The 24,638-nt window shown below is 38.7% G+C and overlaps 1 protein-coding gene across 4 annotated transcripts in view; it reads right to left on the bottom strand.

Moving 5' to 3' along the window:
• The window catches only part of FBN1 (fibrillin 1), a 157,489-nt gene that overhangs the window by 81,460 nt on the left and 51,391 nt on the right, over positions 1-24,638 (bottom strand). Inside the window, exons 7-13 of one of the 4 annotated variants that reach the window (XM_080607904.1) lie at positions 20,935-21,132; positions 17,500-17,625; positions 13,017-13,142; positions 9,218-9,376; positions 5,691-5,858; positions 4,238-4,378; positions 3,323-3,442 (exon numbers count right to left, since the gene is read on the bottom strand). In XM_080607904.1, the coding sequence (XP_080464030.1) occupies positions 3,323-3,442; positions 4,238-4,378; positions 5,691-5,858; positions 9,218-9,376; positions 13,017-13,142; positions 17,500-17,625; positions 20,935-21,132 (1,038 nt within the window). The other 3 variants (XM_080607905.1, XM_080607906.1, XM_080607907.1) reach the window with 3 other exon arrangements.

Genomic DNA, 24,638 nt, shown 5'->3' with positions numbered 1-24,638 from the left:
AAGATATTTCTCATGCTTACTTTATATTTGAAACATCAGCTCCTCATTTCCCTCTCTCTGCAGGAGATGCTTGGCAAATGCTTTGGAGGACCTGAACAGTGATATCACACAAGGCTGGCAGCTCTCCCTTGCCTCCAAACGAGGGGAGAGGAGATGCTGAGACAGACTGTCTAGACATTTTTCAGATTGCTCAGTGTTCTCCATCAAGGCCTGGACCATCTCCCAGAGATTCCTGCACACAGGGGACTCTGTTCACAGGGATTTCAACCAGCCTATGCAAATGCATCTATAGTACAATCACATCATCTTCCCAAATATTCTGGAGGTGCCTTTCCCCAAGCCCTCTCCACAGAAGGGCATTGCTGTGCTTGAGGAAGGAACAGAGGACAAGGAGTCCTCCTGAACAGTGCCCCTGCTCTCTAGACAGGTATCTGAGGGGAAACTTGTGTCTCTTGAAATTGTAAACCTGAATTTGCCTTCCCAGCAGCATGGTACTTCTAGGAAGCTACTAAGAAAGCCCTTAAAATAACTGTTTTGCCAGCACGCAACCAGGCCAGCAGAGGCAAGAGCTGCTTAAGTGGCAGTGCCAGCTTGCATCCCTCTTGACATCCAGCAAAAGCGTACAGGCTTGATAAACCTCTTCGCAATTGATAAACAAGCATCATTGTTCAGTAATGCAGAAAGCGAGTTTTCTCTCTGCTCAGTCCCTTTTCCCCACTTTTGTGGCACTCAATTGTACCTGAGCCTGACTTTAGTTACTCTGCCAGCTTTCTTCCTTGGGGTAGGCTGAATGCTAAATCATCTCAAGATTTTTCTGGCCTTTTAGTTTTTAGAGTTTGTTAGGATCTCTACCTTCATGGATCTGATAGGGTAACAGTTTTACACTAAAAGAGAGTAGGTTTAGGTTAGACAGTAGGAAAAAATTCTTTAAGGTGAGGGTAATGAAGCACTGGAGCAGGCTGCCCAGAGAAGCTGCAGATGCCCCATTCCCTGCAAGGGTTCAAGGCCATGTTTGGATGGAGCTTTGGGCACCCTGGTCTGGTGGGAGGTGTCCCTGCCCGTGGCAGGGGAATTGGAACTAGATGATCTTTAAAGGTCCCTTCTGACCCAAACCTTTCTATGTTTCCATCTAAATCATGGTACAGGAAATTAACACAGAATTTTGGTGTTCTTTACATTCAGAAAGCTGACAGGAGACTCATCACTTGTTTCTGTTACCTTTAGAATTTTCTAATTGCGAAATATCACTGTGGATTTTTCTTTTTTCCTCAGGGAAACTTCTAAGACTCAAAGTTCCCCTCTCACTGAAATGTCTGCAATTGCTGCCACCTCTGTGTGAGGTATGATCTCTTCCTCTTGAAACTATCAGGTAGATTATAATAAGCACTTAGCTATTAAAGCTTTGATTCCTGAAAATTCATAGCTAATCACCATAAAATTTCACTTTTATTGAGGTCCATTTTACATCTACTCTTCTGCACTTGAAAAGCATTTTTCATTTTGATCATTAATCATAGCTCTAGTAGCCTTATTTATCTAAGTTCCCAATTAACATATTCATTCAGTGAAACTCCTACTAAAATTGAAAGGAATCCTATTAGCAGTTTTATCAGTAGCTTGTGTTACAGACAGCAATGTTTAATCAGACACCTATCAAACTTATCATGCAGAAAACCTTCCATGGAACCTCAGAGCAAGGAATAGATAAACATCTGGTCATTAAAGAGGTTTCATTTTTCAAGAAGGGATGTAAGGAATACATTTGCAAAAGTGTATCACCACAGACACATTTGTATATGCAAAAAATAGAACAATTTACAAAGTAGTCGTGCAAAGTAATTCTACAGTAAATGCTGATTTTGGCAGGCTCCAGTGCTATACGCATATTTTGCCAAACATACCCCACTGGCCCTTTTCTTTTCCCTAGACTGGTCCTAAAAATTCCTTCAGAAAACAAAGATTCTGCACATCTTAGCACTTTATGAACTGTCTGTCAAGCAAGTACGGTTCCCACAGACTGCAAAGGAACTGCTAAGTGACCACACTTTAATGCCATTAAGCTACTGGGCTTCTGACAACCATGTGTTTGTGTAATGAATCAGTCAAATTAAAAGTGTGTGACAAAAATGACTCATGAGTGAATTCATCACCACTGAGACTCCACTTCAGCACTCCTTCACCACTAGTCAGCTGAACTATGAAGATGCTTCCACAGCTTGGCTGTTTGGCAGCAACTAAGTCAAATATTCCCAGCAACATGCAGCAGTGGTGCTGGCTCTGCATGTCCTCCTGGTTTGGAATAAGCTTCTGTACCACAAATACCTTTCAGATTCACAAAGGAAAAAATAAATAAAAATCACACACTATACAGATAGCTTTCTTCTGGCTCTTTAAGAAACTCTGCTTCAGGATGACTGCATGTTTAGGGAATCCTCCTTTTACTCCAGAAAGCAAAATATTACGACAAGCTAGGACTTTGAGCATTCAAATTTATCCTGCTCCATTTAGATGCCTCCTTTCTTGTGGAATATCAAAGTAGTCATTAATTCTCCTGCCCAAAGTCTCTCATTATGACTTAACCATAAAAGACTGCATCCACCTGTGCTGCCCAATTACCACCTCAGGGTGGTTTGGAAGTCACAGAGCCTTGACAGAGGGCTGAACACTGAGGAGCTACACCTTCCCCACTTCTGAAGACAGGGTGAAGACCATCAGGACTTTTGTTGTCCTTGTTCTTCAAAAACACAAATAATGGGGATTCTACAGCTTCCCCACCAGCCTTTTGTGTGCTCTGCCACTTCTCCATACCTTAGTAAGCTGAAATTTATGTTGATTTCTTCCTCTGTCAGTGGGCAGGGAGAACACATGGACATTGTACTCTTTACCCACTGGAAGGCTTATTTTATCTCCCATCTGTGTTAGTCTTTTAGCAGTCTTTATAGGTAAAGTGCTGTTTCAAATAAGGTATGTTTATTTGTCCTTGAGATCTTCACGGAGCAAAAGAAGAAACGGCTGAACATTTTTTTTTGTTTTTTTTTGTTTGTTTGTTTGTCGTTGTTGTTTTGTTTAAAAAAAAAAAGTCTTCCACTTCAAAGCCACAAATGGTGCCAAGATACTTTCAGCACGGGACAAAATGTCTTTTTCATAACCCTGTCTGCGGAAGGCAGGTTAATCATTTTGAAAGAGCTCTTTTTTCTGCCGTATTTCTCTTCTTTTAGTTTTTTTAAATCATACATAACAAGTGTTAAATGTTGCTTAAAAACTGTTTTCCCCCCTGGTATGTATACAATAAAACAGATATGTCTGTAAAACTGTGATTCACCTCGGCACTCTGTTCTCGTTGGTGTGCTTTGATATCCTATACGACACTGGCATATGTAGGATCCCTGGGTGTTCACACAGTCTCCACTGATACATGGATTCTTCTCACATTCATCAACATCTGCAAGACACAGACAGTATATTTTTATTAAGACATTGGTTGAAAGACATTCAGGTCCATAGGGTTATTTTACTGTTTTGTAGTTGGAGAAATAGTGTGCTGCAATCTGAAACAAGAGGGGACACCACTGAATTCCCACTAACAGGATCCCATGTTCTAAGCAAAGCAGGACCTGGGAAACTGGAGTACTCAAGACAAGATATTGTGGTAGAGGTCTCAAACCCACATGTCTGCATTCCCAGCCTCACAGGAGAGACAGATTTTGACAGAAGCAAAATCTTGTAAGACAGATAATCCTTGCTCCTATCATCTAACTCCAGCTGAGTTCCAAAATCAAAGGCCTCAAGAGCCCAACAAGGTACTCCTGATCAGCTGAATGAGGACTTGTTAATTTTACTGAGTTTAAGATCATGGTTGCTTTTATTTATTTGTTTACAATAATTCTTTTGCATACTCAAAGAGCTGATAACTTTTTAAAGATGTCATTTTAAATCACTAAGAAACACATCACAATCACAGATTAATAAGAAATCCTTAATTTTGTATAATTTTGTGACAAGTTACAAGATTTGTTATATGCTGTCTTAAAGGCAAAACTGCTGTAAAAGTAACTTTGCCATTGAAAGAAGTTTTGCTGTCTTTTTAAATATGAAGTTATTTTGGTGTGTTGTTGTTGTTTGTTTGTTTGACAGGGGGTTATTTTATATAAGAACTCTGAGTTATTACATTGTCTAGAAAAGAAAAAAAAGTTTAATAAAATTCCCTTCTGTGATGTACAGCAAAAAAATCACATACCAATGCATTCCCCTCTAACATCCAGTTGGAATCCTTTGTTGCACTCGCAGCGGTAGCTCCCAGGAGTGGGAATACAGCGCCCATTAAGGCAGAGATGTCGGAACAGCTGGCAATAGTCAGTGAAGTTCACTGGCAAGATCACTGAAAAAAGAAAGTTGGAAAAATATTTTAATAGCTCATCATAATCATTTTTGGTAATCTGCAACTTGGACAGCATTTTCCGTTAAAAATCAACATTTACCTTCCATCACAACATGAATTACATAGTACAATCAGCACTGGAAGAGACAAAACAGCACTTTGTCTCTAAGAGATCTGTCTGAAACCAGCTAACGATGACTTCCTTTTTCATTGTGGCAAATCTGATGCAGTTTTCCTCTTTTGCAGGACAAAAGTGGTCTAAAACTGCTTGGACCTAGGGGAAAAGCAGGTGCGTGGAATTGCAGGGACTCTATCAAAAGCCAACTGTAACAAGGATAAGGAAGACTGGTTCAGTTATCCCCATTTTCAGACAGCACAGTGACAGAGGGCAGGAATAACCTTGAAAGGTATGCCTATACGGACTTTGGCAGACAGACATGAGCGGGCTATACCCATGCTCCCAGCTGACTAGAAGCTGTGCAACTACGTCAGTGAAGTGTCAGGCCTGAGTTAGTATACTTTGCCTCTTAGGCTTATTAGCTCAGCTTGGTGCTGAACCAAGACTAAATAGTTTCAGCTGGTGCCAGTGCAAATGGAGCCTGCCTGCATCTGCACAGAGCATGGGTCAAACGAACTCATGTCTACTTGCAAAAGAAAATCTGGTTAGGCCAAGTGATTTTAGGTGGTACATGCCTACTGCAGACTATATGGGCACTTAGTAAATTCCCTGAGAAAGGGCAGAATAAGGAATATATCACTATTCTGCTCTGGCTTCCATGTTGTTCTAGTGAAACCTTACCTATCTCATGTGTATCACTGGAACAGTTCTTTCTTTACATTGGGTCAGCCTCAGTGCCCACCAGACTAGTATTTTTACCTGTACATCACCTGGCCAAGTAAGAGTGAGGAACACAACCTGAAAGAAGCTGCTTTCTCACAGACAAGCTCTTTAAAGTAACTATCACAACTTAGTTAAAAAGCTATTCGTGTTCTTCCATAATGTTGACATGCAGCAAAGCTCACAATAGCCTTAAAATAACAGTAATGTAACTATTATAATACATACATCTCAGTACAGACAGTAAAGATGTGATTTTGGAATCCTATAGAAAGGAGAAAAACACTACCAATGAGGTACACTTGCTGTAAGATACATGTTAACCAGACTACAATTAGAAGGATATCTAGAAACTATATGGCCACATAAAATAAGTGATAACAGCTGAAGGGAACAAACTGCTCCTCAGAAATGCATGTTTGTATATAAACTAAATACAGATGGTATAGGAAGAAGTGAATACTTGCTTCTTACCATGAGGTGGTGGAGCCCGAGATGGATAGACAATTTCTGGCTGTTGAGGGACCAGAGGAGGATAAACACCAGGAAGGATTGGTGGAGGCATGACTTCAGGACGACCCGGAGGAATGTCAGGTCTTGCTGGCAGCAGAGCAGCTACTGTGCACAATTTGCGATACTCATCTGAAATGTGAAAAACACGAGTGCTGTTTTAGACTCTTGTAGCTTTTCCATTTAATCCAACTCCCCCCCTTTTCACAGCATGTCAGATTAGTAATAACAAATTCTAAAGAATCTGGACACACTGAGCCTACATCAATTTTCTTCACAGCAACGAGCTTTGTTCTGTGAATCAAGTCATTAATCCAAAGGAGGGTATTAATGCTGCTTGCCAGAAGACTGCTAGTATAAAGATAACATAACTGACTTTCTGCATATGAAATTGAACAGTTGAATTTAGACCTGATCTTAATCTCATCTTAATCTGATTTTAATCATCAAATCTTTGATGAACTCAGTGAAAAATTTACCAAAAGAAGGACTTTTGGACTTGATCCCAAGTTAATTTAATACAAACCTTCCCATAAAGCTAGAAAAATACTGGACTGGGGAAAAAAAAAAAAAGAAAAAAAACAGTTTCTACTGTATTTCTTAAAAGTTAGTCCCCTAAAACAAAGAAATATAAACATAAGCCATGAGGCAAAAGCAATTAGAGAATGAATACACTAACGCTATTTCATTGTGAAAATGAAGTTTGCCCTTAAAAGCAGAAATCAAATGAGGTGCGATCTAAGGAGTGTAGTCAAAGAGAAACTGAGTCAGATCCACACCAAATTCATCCTTCCCCTGATGGGAAAAATGGGAAAATGATTTATTTTGCTGTAAATGTTATCTATACTGAGTGTCATACATTCTTCTATTGTTTATCTTTATTAGTGGCATCTGCCCTACTGACCCACTTTTCCTTGTGCCCCCAGCTCTTTTGTCCTTGGGAAGTGCGGGTTTGGAAGATGTGAACCAAAAAATGCACACAATTAAAGACCACATTTCCAGCTGACCTGATTCACGTCCGCAATTCATGTGTACACAAATAACTATTTGTGCAGCCAGTATATTTGAACTTCAAAATTGTAGTTTATGGCAGAACAGGAGGGAGGAATTATATAATGAAAACAAAATGCTAAAGAGATGCATGAATTTTTGAACCAATATAAAAAATGAAAACTGAAAAACAAGTCCAGTGTTGGAAGATCTAGGTTGAGTATTTCAGCCTTCAACACTTTCATCCTGCTTTTATTTTCACCTGTAAAACATATTAGAAATTCTTCCTGAATCACGAAGGTTTTGTTAAATAAACACGGTATCCCAAAATTCTGCTTTTCCTGATTATTTGTGTTTGTGTTTTGTCTTTGTGTTTATTTTCAAACTCTTAGGTGATCAGTTTGTTTCATATGTCACTGCATTCCCCTCTATTGTTCCTTAGGGTGACTTAATCTTTAAATCATTTGCAAGAAGATTTTATTGTATTTTGCTTGTTTTGTTCTAGTTTTCTATTGTGCCTACTCATAAGTAAGCTGAATCCGTTCTCAGTCAGTGATCTATCTGTGATAAAACAGACACAGAGACATTCAGAAGTGTCCACTTAAGTACATTCAGAAACACCAGTATGCAATTTTTTTCTAACGACAGTAGTTATAATAGTCAATTTTCTAATCATCCATTTTCTACAGCCTACTGATCAGTGTCTGTGAAAGAAACAATACTGTATTTCTTTTTCACTCCAGATTGGTAATGCCCAATTACCCAAAGGCAATTGACCAAGAGCTGAGGATTTCCGCACAAAAAGAAGTCACGGCATTGGGGCTGCCCATGAATGCAATCAGCACACATGATCAAACCGTTTAGGTGTGAACTGAACACACACGTGGCTGGGTGCCCGCCCCAACACTTTTGAATTATTTGCAGTGTCAGTGGCAAACTGTCACTCCATATAAACAATTATTGCCGTGTTATGCAAAGAAATACAGTGCAAGCCTTTTTTATTGCAACTTTAATCTCCATGTATAATTTCCAGCAATAAACAGCCTATTTTATAGTACCATCTGGTCTGCTGCCCACATTGAAAATGCAGCTACTTGGTTACATTATGCAACTAGTCCTCCACTTCATATTGCTGTGTGCTTCCATTTCAGATTTAGAGAGACTTCGGGCCATTGGTACTCTTCACTGATAGCTCTAAATTCCTCATCTTGCTGTCTCAGGCTATATTGAGGAATAAATGAACATGATTAAATAATGACAGCAACAACTTGCATACAGGTAAGGCTTTTCAAAGATTTCAAAGCACCTTTGAAAAGAAAAAGTTCAGTCTCAATCTACATCCCAAGTCAGAAGAAAAAAGTGGAATATAGCCATGATCTGGAAGACCTTGCATAGATTTTTGCATCAGGAAGTCTGAGTTCTAGCTCTTTTTCCAACATATGTCTCAGTCTGTGGCCTGTGCCAAATCATTTCACTTTTCCACCCAGCTTATTCAGCAGTTAGATATGAATAATTAGAAAGTATGTAAAGAAAACAGGGACTGTGTTAAGATTGAGAGTTGTCTCCTCCTCTTCCAATTTCAGGTGATCATCAATAGATTTTACTATATTCTAAGCATTATTCTAGTCAATCTTGGGTATTTAACATGTTTAAATATTATTAACGAGATAGTGACAGAACCAGGAAGACACCTCCCACAGTTTTGATCTTATCGCTCTGCTTCAGTATTACTGTTTCAGTCAAAGGGTTAAAAACAAGAATAAACACTCCCATATGTGTTCTCTGACAATTTCTTCAGAGTTATACTGCAGTAGTGTTATGACCCCAAATTCTCCCTAAACCCTGCACCTCCCTTGAGCTCCTCCTAGCAATCCTTAAGCTTGTGTTCTTCCTTTCTAAAGCATTTCATTAAGTCTCCACTCCTAAACAAACTCAAAAACATCTTTCCTCTACCCCCTCACACTTAGTTTCACAATCTGCTCACCATCTTCTGTATATTCCAGATTCATGTTATCTGGGGATCTTAATACGCAGTGAGGCACTAAAGCACAACAGGTTTTGGTAGCAGACAGAAATCATGTTGTGTGCCAAATTCCAGAATGGCACCTCAAAGAGCTAGACGTACAAGAAAGGAAACTTCAGTTTTCCAGTGAGAATGAAATTGCAGATGGATCTATTAGAGTTCTGGAGGAAGTAACTTGAGCCTAAAGAGGATGTTGAAAACAACACCTCAGTCAGGTAGGGTCAGAATATCCAGGCTACAAAACATCAACTAGCTACCGATAAAATCCTTTGATGATGTTTGCTTGCCCTAGCCTATTGGCATTCCTGCCACAGGAGACCGTGCTTTGAGCAGTGGGGCTGGATTAAACAATCTCCCAAAGTGTCTTCTAGCCTCAACTGTTCTGTGTGATCCTGTGACAAAAATACTACTGATGAAAGAAAATGGCTGCCTAATTCAGTGTTCAATCACACTCATAAGAATAAAGGTGGATTCATACCAGTGGATCTGATCGGGCACATTTCAGGAGCACCGGCTGCACCAGAAGACCAGCATCGGCCACTGTCACAGCAACACTGCATTTTGGACAAAGGCTGGGGGAGCTGATTGCTGCAGCGCCCATTCATCAGGGAAGAGAAGCAGTATCCAGGACGCACATCTACCAAGAGAAAAAAAATGGATACGTAATCATCAGTTCAACAAGGAATGTGACTTTAACAAAAAAGACAGGTCCTGTTTTTCTTGTTTGATTACACTATCAATGATATAGCATTTTCAACATTAAAAAAGAAAAGACAACAAAAGGCAGAAACCCACAAAAATCTGGACAAAATTTGGTCTGTGTGGGATTCAATGCAGGTGAAATACCTCCTGTGTGAAAGCCAATGTGAAACGTGATAGCAATGAATTAGAGGAGGAAAAACAGAATGGAAATGGGTATTCAGTATACAAAATATGCAGTGCCTCCAAAGAAAAATTCCAGCGCCAACTCTATAGCTAGTACTATATATATATACAGATAGATAGTACTAGATCAGTTCTGTTTAAGCTTTGATTTCAAAGCCACTGATACATAGCAAAAATTCACAGCATTGCAGATCTCAAAGGAGTAATTCATATTTCATTTGTCATGCCTTCCCCAGCTGAAGTAGGTAGTGATTTGACAACATATAGGTTTGCAGGCAAGAGAGAGCAGCACAGCTTTAACTGGTGCCATCACATTGTTTATGGAAATATGCTGTCTTCCTGTCCGAAAAGGGTAAGCACGTGCTGTACAATGAACATCCCATACCCAGATTTCATACACTCAGCTCTAACAACATTGTACAGAAGATACCCTACCTTAGAAACAGGAAAGAAAACGTATATGGGAGCAAAAAATAGAATAAAATAATCTTGTGATAAATACGAAGCTCTGAGCAATTGTTTCACAATACGTCATACCATGTCAAATTCAATAAAAGCTGTAGAGTGATTTGATGCTGCATGATAAACCAGACCAAGTTTGTTTTGAAAATGCACAAACATTTGCTGTCAAAATGTAGTGGAAAAAGTTGCAGATAAAAGCTTAGGACAGCAGACACCATGCACTAAAGAAACAGTATCTCAGTTATACAGGGCATGGTGGATTCACCTGTCTAACAATGCTTTCCAGAGTTTACTAGATATACTAGTGGACAAAAAAAAAAAAAAAAAAGCAGGGAAGTTTCTTACTATTTTGAGGAAATTGATATACAGTGATATATTGGGAGAGTCTGTGATGGTTCTGCTTTTTATTAGCTGGAACCATGAACACGGGTATTACTCGCAGTACAACTAAAAAAACCAGTTGGTCTTTGTTTCCAAACTTTAGTTTACTCTTATTATGATACAATGGAATTCTGAAATAGACAAAAAAAAATAAATTCTAGTCAGTTCTGTTACTGGCCTCCTGGTACCCAGCTAAACTGCCAAGCACATATAGTCCTTGATCTACCATTTTAAAATCAAAGAAAGCTCTGATGCAAACTGTTCTCCACTGCACCTGTTACAGTTTCCTCTTCACACAAAGCAGACATATATTCAGATGCTTGGTGTGATTGTGGGGTGCATGGGCAGGAAGGGAGGACTGTAACCACCCCTAACCCCTGTAATTCAGTCTTCTCAGTTTTGGTCAGTACAAAGTTCTGAAACAAATGGATGCAGTAATGGGCAGAAGTGGGAAAAGTGTCTACGTGGGTTCTGTGCAAGCACACAACGTGCCATAAAAACATAAACAGCAAACATCTTTGTCTGCCTACAGGAGTAAGAGCTTATCCAAAAACTAAAACATTTTCAGAAAATGAAGGTAAATTTGTGAGAAAAATGCCGAATCTTTCCATACTCCTAGTAAGTAATTCTTTCCTTATTTAGTTCTTTTTTCTCTTCCATTTTCTGTTGCAAAAGGGAAAATACACATAAGGTCAAGAATAGAGGGAAAAACATTTTTCTGTTCACAAATATGTTTTCAGATTTAAAAATTTTAATATTTTTCACTAAAAACAGTATTTTGAAAATATAAAAAAAAATCACTGAATATGGCTTTTAAGAATACCTTTTTTTTTTCTTCAAAAAAAAGTCATCTGAAAGTAACACAGAGCAAACAAACTTATGAAAGCCAGAAACAGGTTTATAAGCTTTCTTCATAGCACTCTTCATGTACTTTGGTTGAGATGTTCTGCTTTTATTTCTGCTCTCCAGCTCCATTTGCTTCATCTATTTTTATTTTTAAGGTTTGTCATAATGGAACTCCCAGTTCTCCCTTTGGATATTTGGCTTCAGAGCTGCTCCATTCGAGTCTCATAAGGGATACATTTCTCAGAAGCACTTCCTCATCTCTAACAGAATAGACACGTTCAGCTAACACTTTTCACTTAAGACAGGCATGTTGTAATTAAATCAAGATTACATGTTTTGCCCATCTCTAATACAGATTTGGGTTCCATCCCTGTTAATATAGCAAGTAAGCGGTCTGCCTGTTAGACAAAATCCAAAATATCTGTAGCTAATTAACAATGCTTCCCATTTAGCACGTTTTGCCTTGGACATGAAGCCAAAATTGTAATGATGGCTCATGATCTGGCATATTACTTAACATAGCCTGTCATCATTTAAATACCCCATTCTTTAGCTAAACTATTTCAGACTGCAAATACAGTGGGTAAAAAAGGCTGGAAAATTGCAGGAATGGAAGGGAATGTTGGGCAAACCTGACTAAGCAATGAATATAAAAAGTAAAACGCAAATAGCAGTTGAGCATCTTCACAGAAGTTTTTTGCTACAGAAAAGTGCATAAATATCCTTCATAAATATTAACTACAAGTGGTAATCAATGATGTAATGATCCACAGTCATTTAGGAGCTATTCATCTGAAGCAATAAGAGCAATGCTCAACCAGCATTTTAAGCGTATATAGTATATGTCTAATCTACTAAAATTTTGTTCTTGATAATGCGAGAAATAGTCTATTTCTCACAACCTGCAGAAATAGAATGGCACTCACATAGAATTATTCAAAATGAATTATAACCCAAACTACTTCCAGAACTCTTGGGAAAATTAATATCATTTGGTACTTTTCTCTGTGAAGTCATTTTTGTTCAATTTCTTCCCAAATCATTATCTACTAAACAACAAGGAGCTCAACCCGTTCCCATGCCTCACCACCCTCATAGTAAAGAATTTCTTCTGAATATCTAATCTAAATTACGCTTTTTGAGTATCAAACCACTACTCCTTGTTCTGTCACTACACTCCCTGACAAAGAGTCCCTCCCAAGCTTTCCTCTAGCCCCCCTTTGGGTACTGGAAGGCCACTATAAGGTCTCCCTGAAGCCTTCTCTTCTCCAGGCTGAACTACCCCAACTTCCTCAGCCTAGTTTCACAGGAGAGGTGCTCCAGCCCTTAGATAATCCTCGTGGCCCCCCTCCGGACTCACTCTAATATAACATGGACTAAACCAAGTACAAACACAAAATCAAGAATACCAAGTAGAATTGTTAAATATGTTCTGCCTACTTAAAGACAACAAATGTGGCATGACAGAAGAATTCTAATACAAAAAATTAAACAGAAGGTCACAACAAAGAAGGAAAGAGGAAACATCTTGCAAATGAAAACCTCATTTTGGAATACAGATATAGTCACATTATGTACTTTTACATAAAAGAAGAATTTAAAGATCACAAGGTGAAATATGTTTCTGGTACAATGTTATCCATTTCTGAGATTCATGAATGCTCATGACACCTACTGCCTATGATTTACAGTATTTTACTCACCTATGCATTTTAAGCCATCAGGAGCTGTATAAAACCCTGGAGGACACTTGCAGAAATAACTACTGACTGTGTTTGAACACTCTCCTCCATCACAGATTCCAGGAATGGTGCTGCATTCATCAATATCTTAAAGCAAAAAAGAGAAGCAGGGTCAGATTAGCTGTATTAGGCATGAGAAAAGGTGTTTTATAATTCACATTAATGATCAAATTCACTGTGGTCTGAGACCCCTCTCAACTTATGTACTAGGGACACAATTAGGAGTTTCAAACCAGGATCAGAATCTTTTGTTAGCTATCTTATAAACACAAGTGAAATAGAATCTAAGGTCGTATTATATCTGTAAACTGCAAGAGGTCAGTTTGTTTTGCTGCTTAATAATGATGAATGAAAATGTAAAGCTGCAGAAAGGATTTACTAAGCAATAACCTCTCCAATTTGAATTCTGCACGCTAGGGTTAAGAAAATCGGTAGTGATCAGGAACATAACTGTTATGTCTTGTGGTATCTCCAACAGCACAGCATCTTCTGGCACCAGACAGGCAACACTGATTCAAAGGGAGCTGTGGCACCTACTAAATTGCCTATCCTAACTGTATTTGTTTTTTTCTTAGAAATCCCCCATACGAAACTGACCAGATAGGTACTGTTTAACTAATACAATCCAACAGGATTGTAGCACAAAGCATGATGACTGCAAGCAACAAGAACTACCTTTCTGTTTCTCACCTGTTTCTTTGGCAATAAAAAGCCACTAAGTGCATGTACTGAAGTTTCAACAGATTTCTCGACACTAGAAACAGATTTCTAGAAACTGAAATATCTACCACAGAAAGCACGTCAGAATTTTTCTCCCCAGATTTTGTCAGTAATTAAAAAAAAAAAAATACCATGTCATCACTAACAAATTTTGATCCACATACTAAATCATCAGCATAGATCTAATGCAGAAAACTTTTCAATTTCTGTGTGAAAAATAACACACATCTTATACCTGATCATTGCTGCATACATGAACAGAGGGAACATATAAAAGGTTTCTTCCATGCTTAGGAGTTCATGTTATTTATAGCCCTGCAAAAAACAACCTATGCCAGTCTCAGCTGCTTCTTAATTACCATCAATAGCCCGCCTGTGCTGCGTTGTTACTTCCCCCCTGGTTTTCAGTGACTGTCTTAATAATGCAGCTGTATCTACTTAGCACTGCTCTCATCTAGGAACCTGGAGTCCAGCTGAGCTTGAAAAGAACTCACTCTTTTCTCTGGTACCTACAAGAAGAATCAGTGAAGCAGACCAGAAAGGCAGGTTACTTTTAGAGTGATCAGTGATAACCGGCTGTCACAGCCATTTAAGATCACTGAGCAGCTAGCTCTCCTGAGAGAGAGAATCCTGCCAGAAATTATGGTATCACAGGACTCTCTCTATACAACCTCTTCTCCAGAGATCTACAAACAGATAGACACACGGCTATAATAATGATTTCACCAACCACAAAAATTTCTGAGATGAAATACTGCAACACCACCCAACACACCAAGGCAAGGAATGAATAATATTGTAGTCATTATAAACGATTTGAAGAATTTAAATGTAATGCCTAAATTGGAATTTGGCCCTGACAGATGGGGGAACACCCGATGTCCCACAGGCCCATTAATGTGCTTTTTATCAAGTAGAGAGGATCTCTCTTTTCCTTTTCCTGGGAAGATAGTAATATAAAAATGATCAATTCTTCTTTCCCTAGGTAAAGAATTGGATGGTCTACTATCTTTGTGGCCCCTCGCCTCTGCAGGAGAGGAGTAGAGGGACTGGGGTGGCATACAGATGACCAAACTTTGCAGATAGACCCATCCCAAACTGTGCGGGGCCCTGGGCCCCCTGTGCACACATTCCTCCCCAGCATCTTGCTAGCTGTCGTGATGTGGGTCACATTCCTCGCTTGGGTGTGTGAGAGGGGTGTGACTTTTTGTTCAGTGCTACTTCAAGGGTGTTGCCAGAGCCTCCAGCCTGAGTGCAGTGGGAGCACTGCTAAGAGACTTCTGGCTTCTGCTCCAGGATTATACTCTGTAGGAGTCCCAAAAGTCTCAGTGACAAAAAATGTGGAAATTGAATTTCGGTCTGAATAGAGCCCTTAATTAACAGAGAAAAATGCAGTTGTAAATGATTCAAGCATCTTCTGACTCAAATTCACCAATGTTTATCTTAAAGTCAGTGTTGCCACTGTTTATATAGAGTCTGACCTTTTTAAAAGCAAAATCACCACTCTTTATTTTAGGGTTGAGCCTAATCCAAACAGTATTTCACTATTTATATTAGTGTTGACATTCATATAAGCAATATTGTCATTATTAAGCATGCAAGGTAAGTATACTCAATGTACTCACAGACATGAATGTCACTCTAGGAAAAATTACTCCCTCCAGTCACCACAAAAAGATATCTACCTCAGCTTTAATGCAACTGCAAGAGGAATGCTGATTTGAAGCAGTGAAATAATGTAACACCTAAAATCTAATTTTCCACCAGCTTTGATAATAAAGAGGACTTTGTCTGACACTTCTCTTTTTCCTATCTTGCTCTGGTGTCTCACTGTACCTTATGATTTCTGTCACGATCTTACTTGAACTGGGACCCACAATAAAATGGTGCTAGTAATTCAGCAGGTAGCTCCCAGGTCTATGAAACCAGGGACCAAGGAGACGTTACAACCTGCCAGAAATCCTATCTGCTGGACAAAAAGTTAAACCAAGTACATGATCATATGTTTATTATTATGTTATAGAATTAATTATAGTTAATTACAATAAGCCAAACACCTTGTCTTATAGTGGAAATTTCAACTTAAAACTCAAAGGGATAATTTGGGAAAGCAGAATGGATATTCAGCTGTTATATGACTATGTTCTTAACTATCGAATCACTGTCCTATTTCATGCTGCTGGTATAGGGCTGCTACTTTCAATTCTTTCAATTTTATTAATACCTACAAGGCTTTCACTAAAATTGCATGGTACAATTTATATGAAAATGTACTGGAAGTAAATCTCTGTCTGCTAAAGTTCAACAATGCACAGGTATAAAATAGAACAAAGGAAAGTGTATCCCATCTTTGCAGCTAAGACATCCCTACAAAGGGATTTCACACAATGGTGCACAAAATTTGTGGCAAGGCTTGGAAATGAACCAAGTTATCCCAGGTTCTTGGGCCCAGTCAATCATTCTCATCTGTTAGGAATTGCAGGCTCTGAAGGTCTTTTTTCTTTTCTTTTTTCTTTTCTTTTCTTTTCTTTCTCTTCTCTTCTCTTCTCTTTTTTCTTTTATTTTTTCTTTTCTTTTTGCTTTGCTTTTTTCTTTTTTAATAGGATTTGGCAATCAAAAAATACCATAGCAATGTTTATACAGTGCAGCAAGCCTGCAGTTCTCAGTTCCCCAGGTATTAATACTTAACAAGGCACATGTTCAGTCTTTCCTATTCATCCTGTTCTTGGTACTTCATCCACTGAAGGAAATACTTGTAATGTTGTTCTACCCTGAAGCTGGGCTACTTTCTGCCAAAACCATTGGCAGTCAATATGAAAGCCATGCTATGTACAAACTCTTCTGAAATTGCTTTCCCTAACATGTAATTGAATTATAAAGTTTTTCTTGAAATACGGATTTTCCTTTTGAAAGACTGTCATAATTCTTCCAAAATGACTACAAAATGTTGAGTACTTCCTTAAAGGCACCTGATAGAAGAAAGGGTGGTGGATGCACACCTCCCTTTCACAATCACCTTAAGCTCTAGTGGTCATTCATCATTTAATCTTTCTGAAGGGCTTAATCTGTAAGGTGCTAAATGCATGTCAAGTAACAGAAAAGCAGGACATTCAGAAAATACTCTGGGGACAGACCCTCTGCCGCCAAAGTCAGTGGGACAGTAAAGAAGCCAGTGATTAATACTCAGATTTTCCCCTCAAAAATTAGAATTGCAGTACCTATGCCTGATTATTATACTACAGAGAAGAAAAAATATTATCAAATATAATATGGTCTTCATATTATGTGGTCTTCACTCAGCAGTGTAAAACTCTCATTTATGTCACATACAGTTTAACCGAGTAGGTGGGGATGTGTTGAACCTTCCAGTCATATACACTTTTTGGTTAAAAGATCCACAGAGAGACATGTGCCTCAAGCATTTTTAAAGTAACATATCAGTTAAAAATATTTTCAGTTTTAATATTTAACTTGTTTCAGATGTACCTTTAAGTCTGCAAAATGTTACATGAATAAAAGGCTGGAAAAAGCTGCAGGGCCAATATTTAAGATTCTCTGGTTTAGAAGGAGAAAGGACCATTATTCATATTTGCTGTGTAGAATGCTGTTTGCATGTTCAAGGTCAAAGAGACTGGAAAGTTTGTTACAAACTCCTAAACAAAGTTGGCCCCAAAAAGAAGACTTCCCCCCTTTACTTTCAGAAGAAAGTTCTGAAAGTTCTTACCGTCACATTTTTGTGTCACTTCATTAAACTTGTGTCCAGCTGGGCATTTGCACTCAAAAGATCCAACAGTATTAATGCAATTTCCCCCTTGACAGATCCCAGGGATGGCTTGGCATTCATCCACGTCTATCATATAAAAAAGGAAAAAACACCCACTTTAAATTCATTTCTCAAGAATAGCCATAATAATTTGTCTAGATAGAAATTAAAGTAAATATGCCTACATCCATCATTCACCCATGATAATATTATGATACTTGCTCGTGAAGACACACTGATTTTGTAATTACTCTATGCAAAGTATGATTAAGTACAGTATTCTAAATATTTTCTACAAGAAATTACATGGTTATTATTGTTACAGACATTAAACATCTAACTGTTATTGCTTTGTTTTTCCAAAACATCTGGGGAATGGTGATGCAGAGAACACAGCCTGCCAAAACCCAAGTTCCTTTAAAGTGTCTGAAGCTGGGCACCCAAAAATCACTTGCAACTTCGAAAATCTTGGCAACTCCATACAGCATATAGCTGAGTGCTGAGATGCAGGAGCCCCGAATGAGTGGAGGAGCAGTGTGTGATGTGCATGGAGAGGCCTCGCAGAGGGAATTGCACACTCACTATTGATGGAAATGATTAACTCCTCACACTCCAGTAAGATCAGCATCAATGACCTTAAGCTGGGGTTAGGATTTGACTCAAGGAGCTCCATAGCCATAATTAATGTCTCCAGAGGCATTATTAATCACCTACTTAGACATTCATAACTTTGGCTGGTTTTTGTTGTTTCTTTCTTTCTTTATAACTTTTCCCTTTACTTCTCTCTTCTTGCTTTTAATTTGTCACTTAAGAAAATGAAATGACAAAGATAGTACCACAGGGTAGGTAGGAAGCACATTTTCAAGAAGCCCCGCTTTCTGGCCTGACAGCTGTTTTAGCACAACAACGTGTGTCATCACTGAGCTGCAGAAGTGTTGCAATGGCTTAGTAATAGCTAGAGAAAAGAGGCTAAAGGAGGAGGAGTAACATTGCCATAGGAGACAAGGGAGGTCTGGCTCACACTCCCCTGAGGGCTGCCCCGTGTCTGTGGCTCCCTAGTCTTTTGGGAGCAAGCAGAGCACTCAACACTCTGCACCCCAAACGCCTGTGCTTCCACCCAGCTCCCCAGGGGGTACCAGCTGCTGCTGGCAAAACCCCATTTCTTGAAATCTTGGGCTTCAAGCTAGGATCAGTTTCTACACAGGACCACAAGCTGGAGGAGATGACGCCTTCAAATCTCCCTGTATAAATCCCAGAGAGCCAGCTGCAATGTGTCTTGCAGTCTGAAAAGCAAAGTATTATGTCTGTACAAAAGGCCAAGAGGCAATTTCCCTGGGAGCCATGAGTAGGAAGTTTCAGCAACGCCATGGGGCATATCTGTACCACATTGCAGAGCATTATGTAAAGATCCCCTGGTGATGAACCGGGTTGCGGAGTGCCACAGCAGAGCCACAGCAGTGCTGTGCCTGAGCTAACCTGGGCACTGGGAGGCACAGACAACCAGCACAGCACCCACTGACACAGCCACGCTGCTGCTGGAACCTGAGCTAAACCAAAACGCTGTGCTACAATAACAACAGTCAAGCCAGACTTCATGGCAATGCACTGAATTTAAAATAAAAAAATAGAACTCATGCTCCTGAGTCACAATGTCTGTTTCAAAATCCCACCTTTTGGCTTTCATTTTTGTAGTTTGTATCTTTAAAAAATCTCAGCTGTAATACTAATTTAACTTTTAGCCAGACAAAGTCAAACTGTAGGCAGTGATATTCTATTTACTTTTTAAAATAAACTTGTCCTCCCCTCCATTTTATTTCTTCTGATTTCTCCACACAATAATAATGGTTTCTTTTCTCTTCAGAGAACCTGGATTTTATTTAACCTGCTTTTCTTTACTTAGATTGAATATGGATGTGAAAGCCCTGAAATGTCTTCAGTCTGAATGGATGTTATCTGATTTCAAAAGGATTGGATTTAGTACAATTGTATGAAAAATAAAGCTAATATGTGGTTCCATAGCAGATCTGTTGAAATTATGAACACATTACAAGAGAAAAGAAAACTGGAAAGTACGGGTCAAATATACAGGGCCAAAACTGTGCTGGCACTGCATACAGATTAGCATAAATGTAGCTGCACGCAAAGAAATGTGTAGCAAGCAGAGGTAGCCTTATTCTGAATTGCACAAAACCATCGGAGAGGTCACCGCAACTTTTCTATGACACAAACAAGAGGGCTATAACCAGGTGTGGCATGAGGTCAGGGGTGTGGACCACATATTTATGCACATAAAATCTCAGAACTGTCCAGAATGTTAATTTACAGATTTCTGCACAATTTAGTTCTGACTTTTAACAGTGAGAGAGGAACAGGTTGGCTGAGGTAAGAATATGTACGCGTTATGCAGCATACACAAACATGCCCATCGTGAAGTTCATCATGCCTGTCTGCAGGCACCAACCGGGACCTGGCTTGCGACAGATATCTACATCTTTTAATACAATGGAATGTCTTGAAGTCCTTCACAAGAATTTAATGATTAAATAAAATTACTTGTAGATTTATAATCTTTATCTCCCCTATTTTAAAAAATACTGTAACTTATTAGAAAATGTTAGACAGATCAAAATAAACTAGTCCCAAAGATATGGCCCTGGGAATTTATAATCCACATCAGTTTAATACATAGCTGCCCCTGTTAACTTTCTCCTGTTTCCTGCCAGACATCCAGACAATAAAAGAATTTATACAGCTGGAAGTACTAGAATAAAAGCCAAAAGCAGTGTAAGGACTTTCTATGGTAAGGCATGCTTAGAAAGAAGTAAGCAACATCTGGGTGGATTTTACGATTTGAAACAAATGCAAATGCATTTCCAAAATTGTATAAAATATATAATAAGTATAATAAGGCATTTGAAATTCATGACGTGTACTTTTCTCCAGGTTGAAGCAGTGTAGCTCAAGAGATAAGACACCCAAGATGAATCCAAACCCAACAAATTTTAGCTAAAAAAATCCCACACCAGATAAATGGAACAGTATCGCCACAGATTGATGCATGTTTTGAGCACTTTTTGAAACAGAATAAAATCCTCCGTGGAATGGTTGAGTGGTACACTCTGAGAAACATGCTACAGAACCAAGGGAAAAGGCTGCTGGCAGTGAGAAATTCATTAAGATGCTGGCTGCTCTCACACGACCTAAGTTACTAATGTACTGACTTGAACATCAGACACTCACTGAATCATGAAGTAATGCATTTGACAATGTTTTTCCATGCTTCACACATATAGCTGAGAATGACTTAGGACAGGTTATTCACAGCAGTGCAACTCAATTAAGATTAACCCAGCAACAATTTCAGCAGCTTTCAGGGAAGCTTTGCTGCTAACTTACCTTGACAGGCCCCCGTTCGAATGTTTGGAATGAAGCCTCGGCGACAGGGATGCGGCTGGGCAGGACACATTTCACAGGGGTGGCCCCACGCTCTCCCAACAGTTGCACAGCAAAGGGTTTTTGTGCAGACTATTCCACTGAGCTGTCCCTGGCACATCTGGTTGGTTACCAAAGTGAAGCAAGGGCCGGTCCTGTAATCTGTGCAAAAGACAGGAAACCTAATCAGCATCACAGTAAAAATAAACAACAAAACTTATAATAACTTATAATAAAGCAACAAGATTTAAGCAAGTCTTCTGCACACAAATTCCCTACTACCCCAATGATTTAACTTAGCAGTGCTCTGCTACAGGTTTTTCTCAGATTTACTTCTCAGTCAAATCCATGGCAAATACGCAGCTCCACGAATACATTGTGACTATTTTACCAGGGGTATTTTATATTTAAGATTTTGCACATCCCCTTTGCAGCTTGGTTTAATCTCTAGTAACACTATTTGGGAGGTCTTTACACTACTTTGTTTTAAATATTCAACACATTAATTAAAATAATACTGATAAAAAAGTTAGGATATGTTTATTTCCACAAGTGTTATTCTCAAATGAGTCTCAAGGGATGAGAATACAGACTGCAGGAAGTTTTTTGACGACAGTTTTCACTGTTATTGAGGCATATGCTGTACCAGATACGTGGGTAAGCTTTGCCTACAGCTGAATGGAGGGCATGTGGAACACATCTGCTTTGATTTGTTTATGGTAGGACAGGCCACTTATCCAATAGAAAGAATTAAACTAAGATATTAATAAAATACTAGTAGACTTTATTTTGTTCCATTCTCCAAGGGCAACAACCAAACAGTGGTACTGCCAACTAAGCTGTCTCCTGCACATCCGGGGTGCGCACTCCAGCTAATTATTCACAAGTGACCCTAAAATGCTTTTCTGTTACGGTGCACCAGGACAGAGTCCAGCATCCTGTAAGCACAGCCAGCAAATTCTAAACCTGACGTTTGTCTGTACTGAAATAGTTACCAGCTGCATAAGCCAAGGTCACTAAGCAATCCACACTGCCTTGTAGCGATTATAAATGCCTCCAATTTTCATGCCACTTCCAAACATTGTTAACAGTAAGATGTTTCCATTAAACCACTGATAAAAAGCGTTAAATAAAGCAGAAGTAAGAATGGACACTTTTCTCATCTGCCCCCCAGGACTCTTGTTAGACAAGTACTCCAGGATTGCTCCCCGAACCAGGTGCACCTTGAAACTGACCACAAGTCCTATATGCCATACAACCGTGCTATATTACTACTGTTATCTTCAACAATTAACCATGATCCTCTCAGGAAGGATAGCAAGTTAATTTGGAAGAATTATTTCTGATAAACTTGTATTAAATGCCACTCACTATCAATGACCTCACATTAAGTAAAGGATGGAGATTCTTCTTAATCTTCATTTTGCTCTTGATGTATTTATAAAAGCATTTTTCATCATCTTTCACTGCACTAGCCAAATGGAGTTCCTGAGCTTTGGCCTTTCTGATTCTGTCCCTGCACAGCTTGCCAACAGGTCTAGAGTCCTCCTGAGTTGCCTGCCTGACTTAATGTTAGGGGAAACACTGGTCTCCCCTGATTTAATGTCATCCTTATATGCTATTGGATTGCTAACACAAAATTTCTGTCCTATCCCCTCCAAACAGTGCGGCTACATTTACAAAACACTTCTCCATTGCCTTCCCCAGCAATTCTGTCAGGCTCATCTTGAAATGGGTCAGAATCTCTCTTACCTCTGGTTACTAAATTCCATTTCATCGCCCTAACTTTTTTTGGCTTGGCATTTCTCTTTCTGCCCCTTCAATTCCCATATTATTTTTCTGCTCTACAACTTCTCTCCAGTTCTCTTCCTGTTTTTAAGCATTTTTGTAGCTACCTTCATTTTCCTAGTTAGATGGCCTTGCTTTGCTTTTGTCAAAACTAACACAGCCTTCTTTCTCATTTCTCATAGTAGAAATGAAGCTTTGAAAGCACGTAGTATTACTAGCTTTATCTTATTTCTTCAGCCCACAGTGAATACGAGTGAGTCAGGACAAATTACACCTAATCAATCAAAAAATTTTAGTTCTGAGATCATTCCTTCAACCTAACGCAAACCGAGGGCTACGACAGATATCTACTTTACTGTATGCAAAACTCCTGATATTAGAACTCCTAATATTAAAACAAGAGATGACAATTTCTTTAGAAACACCACAGTTTTGTGTTGGCAACATGAAACATCCAGTGCACCTCCTAAGAATGAAATCCCTCATTATGGATTGCCCCTACACAGTTTAAATATAGACAGTTAAAAAAGGAGGCATTTTGTTCTCTGTCACAGTGGGAAGCAAACATCAGACAGCAGTGAATAGCCCATCTTGTATTTTATGTTATGTTATGAATGGATCAGCATTTACAATTGTTTGATTTCAAACTATAAATGGCTTATCAGTAGCTAAAATGACTTAGAAATATTGTGAACCCAATGAAGTTCACTTCATAATCATGCAAATTTCCCTGAGGTTTCAGTAACAAGAAGTAGGACAAATATGCACTCAAAACCAAGCAAATCCATCTCCTATTTGTTATTATCCAATCAAAAGAGCTCTAAAATTAAAGCATTCTTAATGTTGTGTTTAAGATCTTTTACGTATTAAAAGAATAAGGCATACAACAAGGAAATATGTTTCCATTAAAATGATGGCCGAATAAAAAGATAATAGTACAGCTAGTAAAGAGGTATCCTTGGAGTTACACCATCTTCCTTAAAACTGTTCGGATTTATGACTTATGCTGATTTTAGAAGACACTGTAACCCATAGGGCCTATGTTACAAAGCACTGATGTGGGATATGAGCTTTAAAAAATCATTTTTATTTTGTTACAATAACATTCCCTTATGCATTCATGATTACTCAAACTACTTTACGAGTAAAGCTCAAACATAAGATTCCAAGTGATCAGTAAGAAGCTGAAAAAAGAGCCATGGAGAAATACTACTAGAAAAATTTGCACTTTTCTTTTCCAGAGTAAATTCACTTTAACTAAAAAAAAAAGTTGAGATTTGAAATTAATTTAGTACAATTAGTTTTTAAAGATGGGCAACTGATGGTTCCAATGTTCCAAGTAATTTCTAATGCAATTTTCAGCATGTGCAAGCAGCTTTCAATAAGGTATTAATCACGGTTATCTAACAATTTTATCTGCTTCTTCACATCCTTTTTAGCTATTTCTATAAGAAATAATTCCCCAGGGAGCCTCAGACAACTGAGAAGACAGCACAAACTGTGAAAGCACTTTAAGTTCATATACGCCAAAAAGAGCACGAGGGCAATGGAATGAGTCTGGTGTATACCACACAAAATCCTGTTTATTAAGTCCAAGGGAAAAAAGCAAGGTGCATTTTGATCTACAACTTGTTCCTGTTTTAGCAATAATGATCGGATAATTTTAGTTATCCTTTCAAAAGATCCCTTATGTTCCTAAATCCATCAGAGAGCCTGCTGAAATATGTAGCACAGAAGGCTTTGATCAAAACCAAGTACACCAATAAATAATGGTAATTGTTCCAAGTAATGCTGGACAGCACCAAGGAGACTCAAACACTGGGTCAGTGCAAGACTTTCTACAGCAGGCACACTTCTTTAGTCCTCAACTCAGAAAACCC

The sequence above is a fragment of the Anser brachyrhynchus genome (genome assembly GCF_964034855.1).
Source record: "Anser brachyrhynchus genome assembly, chromosome: 11".
Lineage (NCBI taxonomy): Eukaryota > Metazoa > Chordata > Aves > Anseriformes > Anatidae > Anser > Anser brachyrhynchus.
Note: the sequence above shows the minus strand (reverse complement) of the source record. Positions and strands in the feature narration are given on the sequence as shown.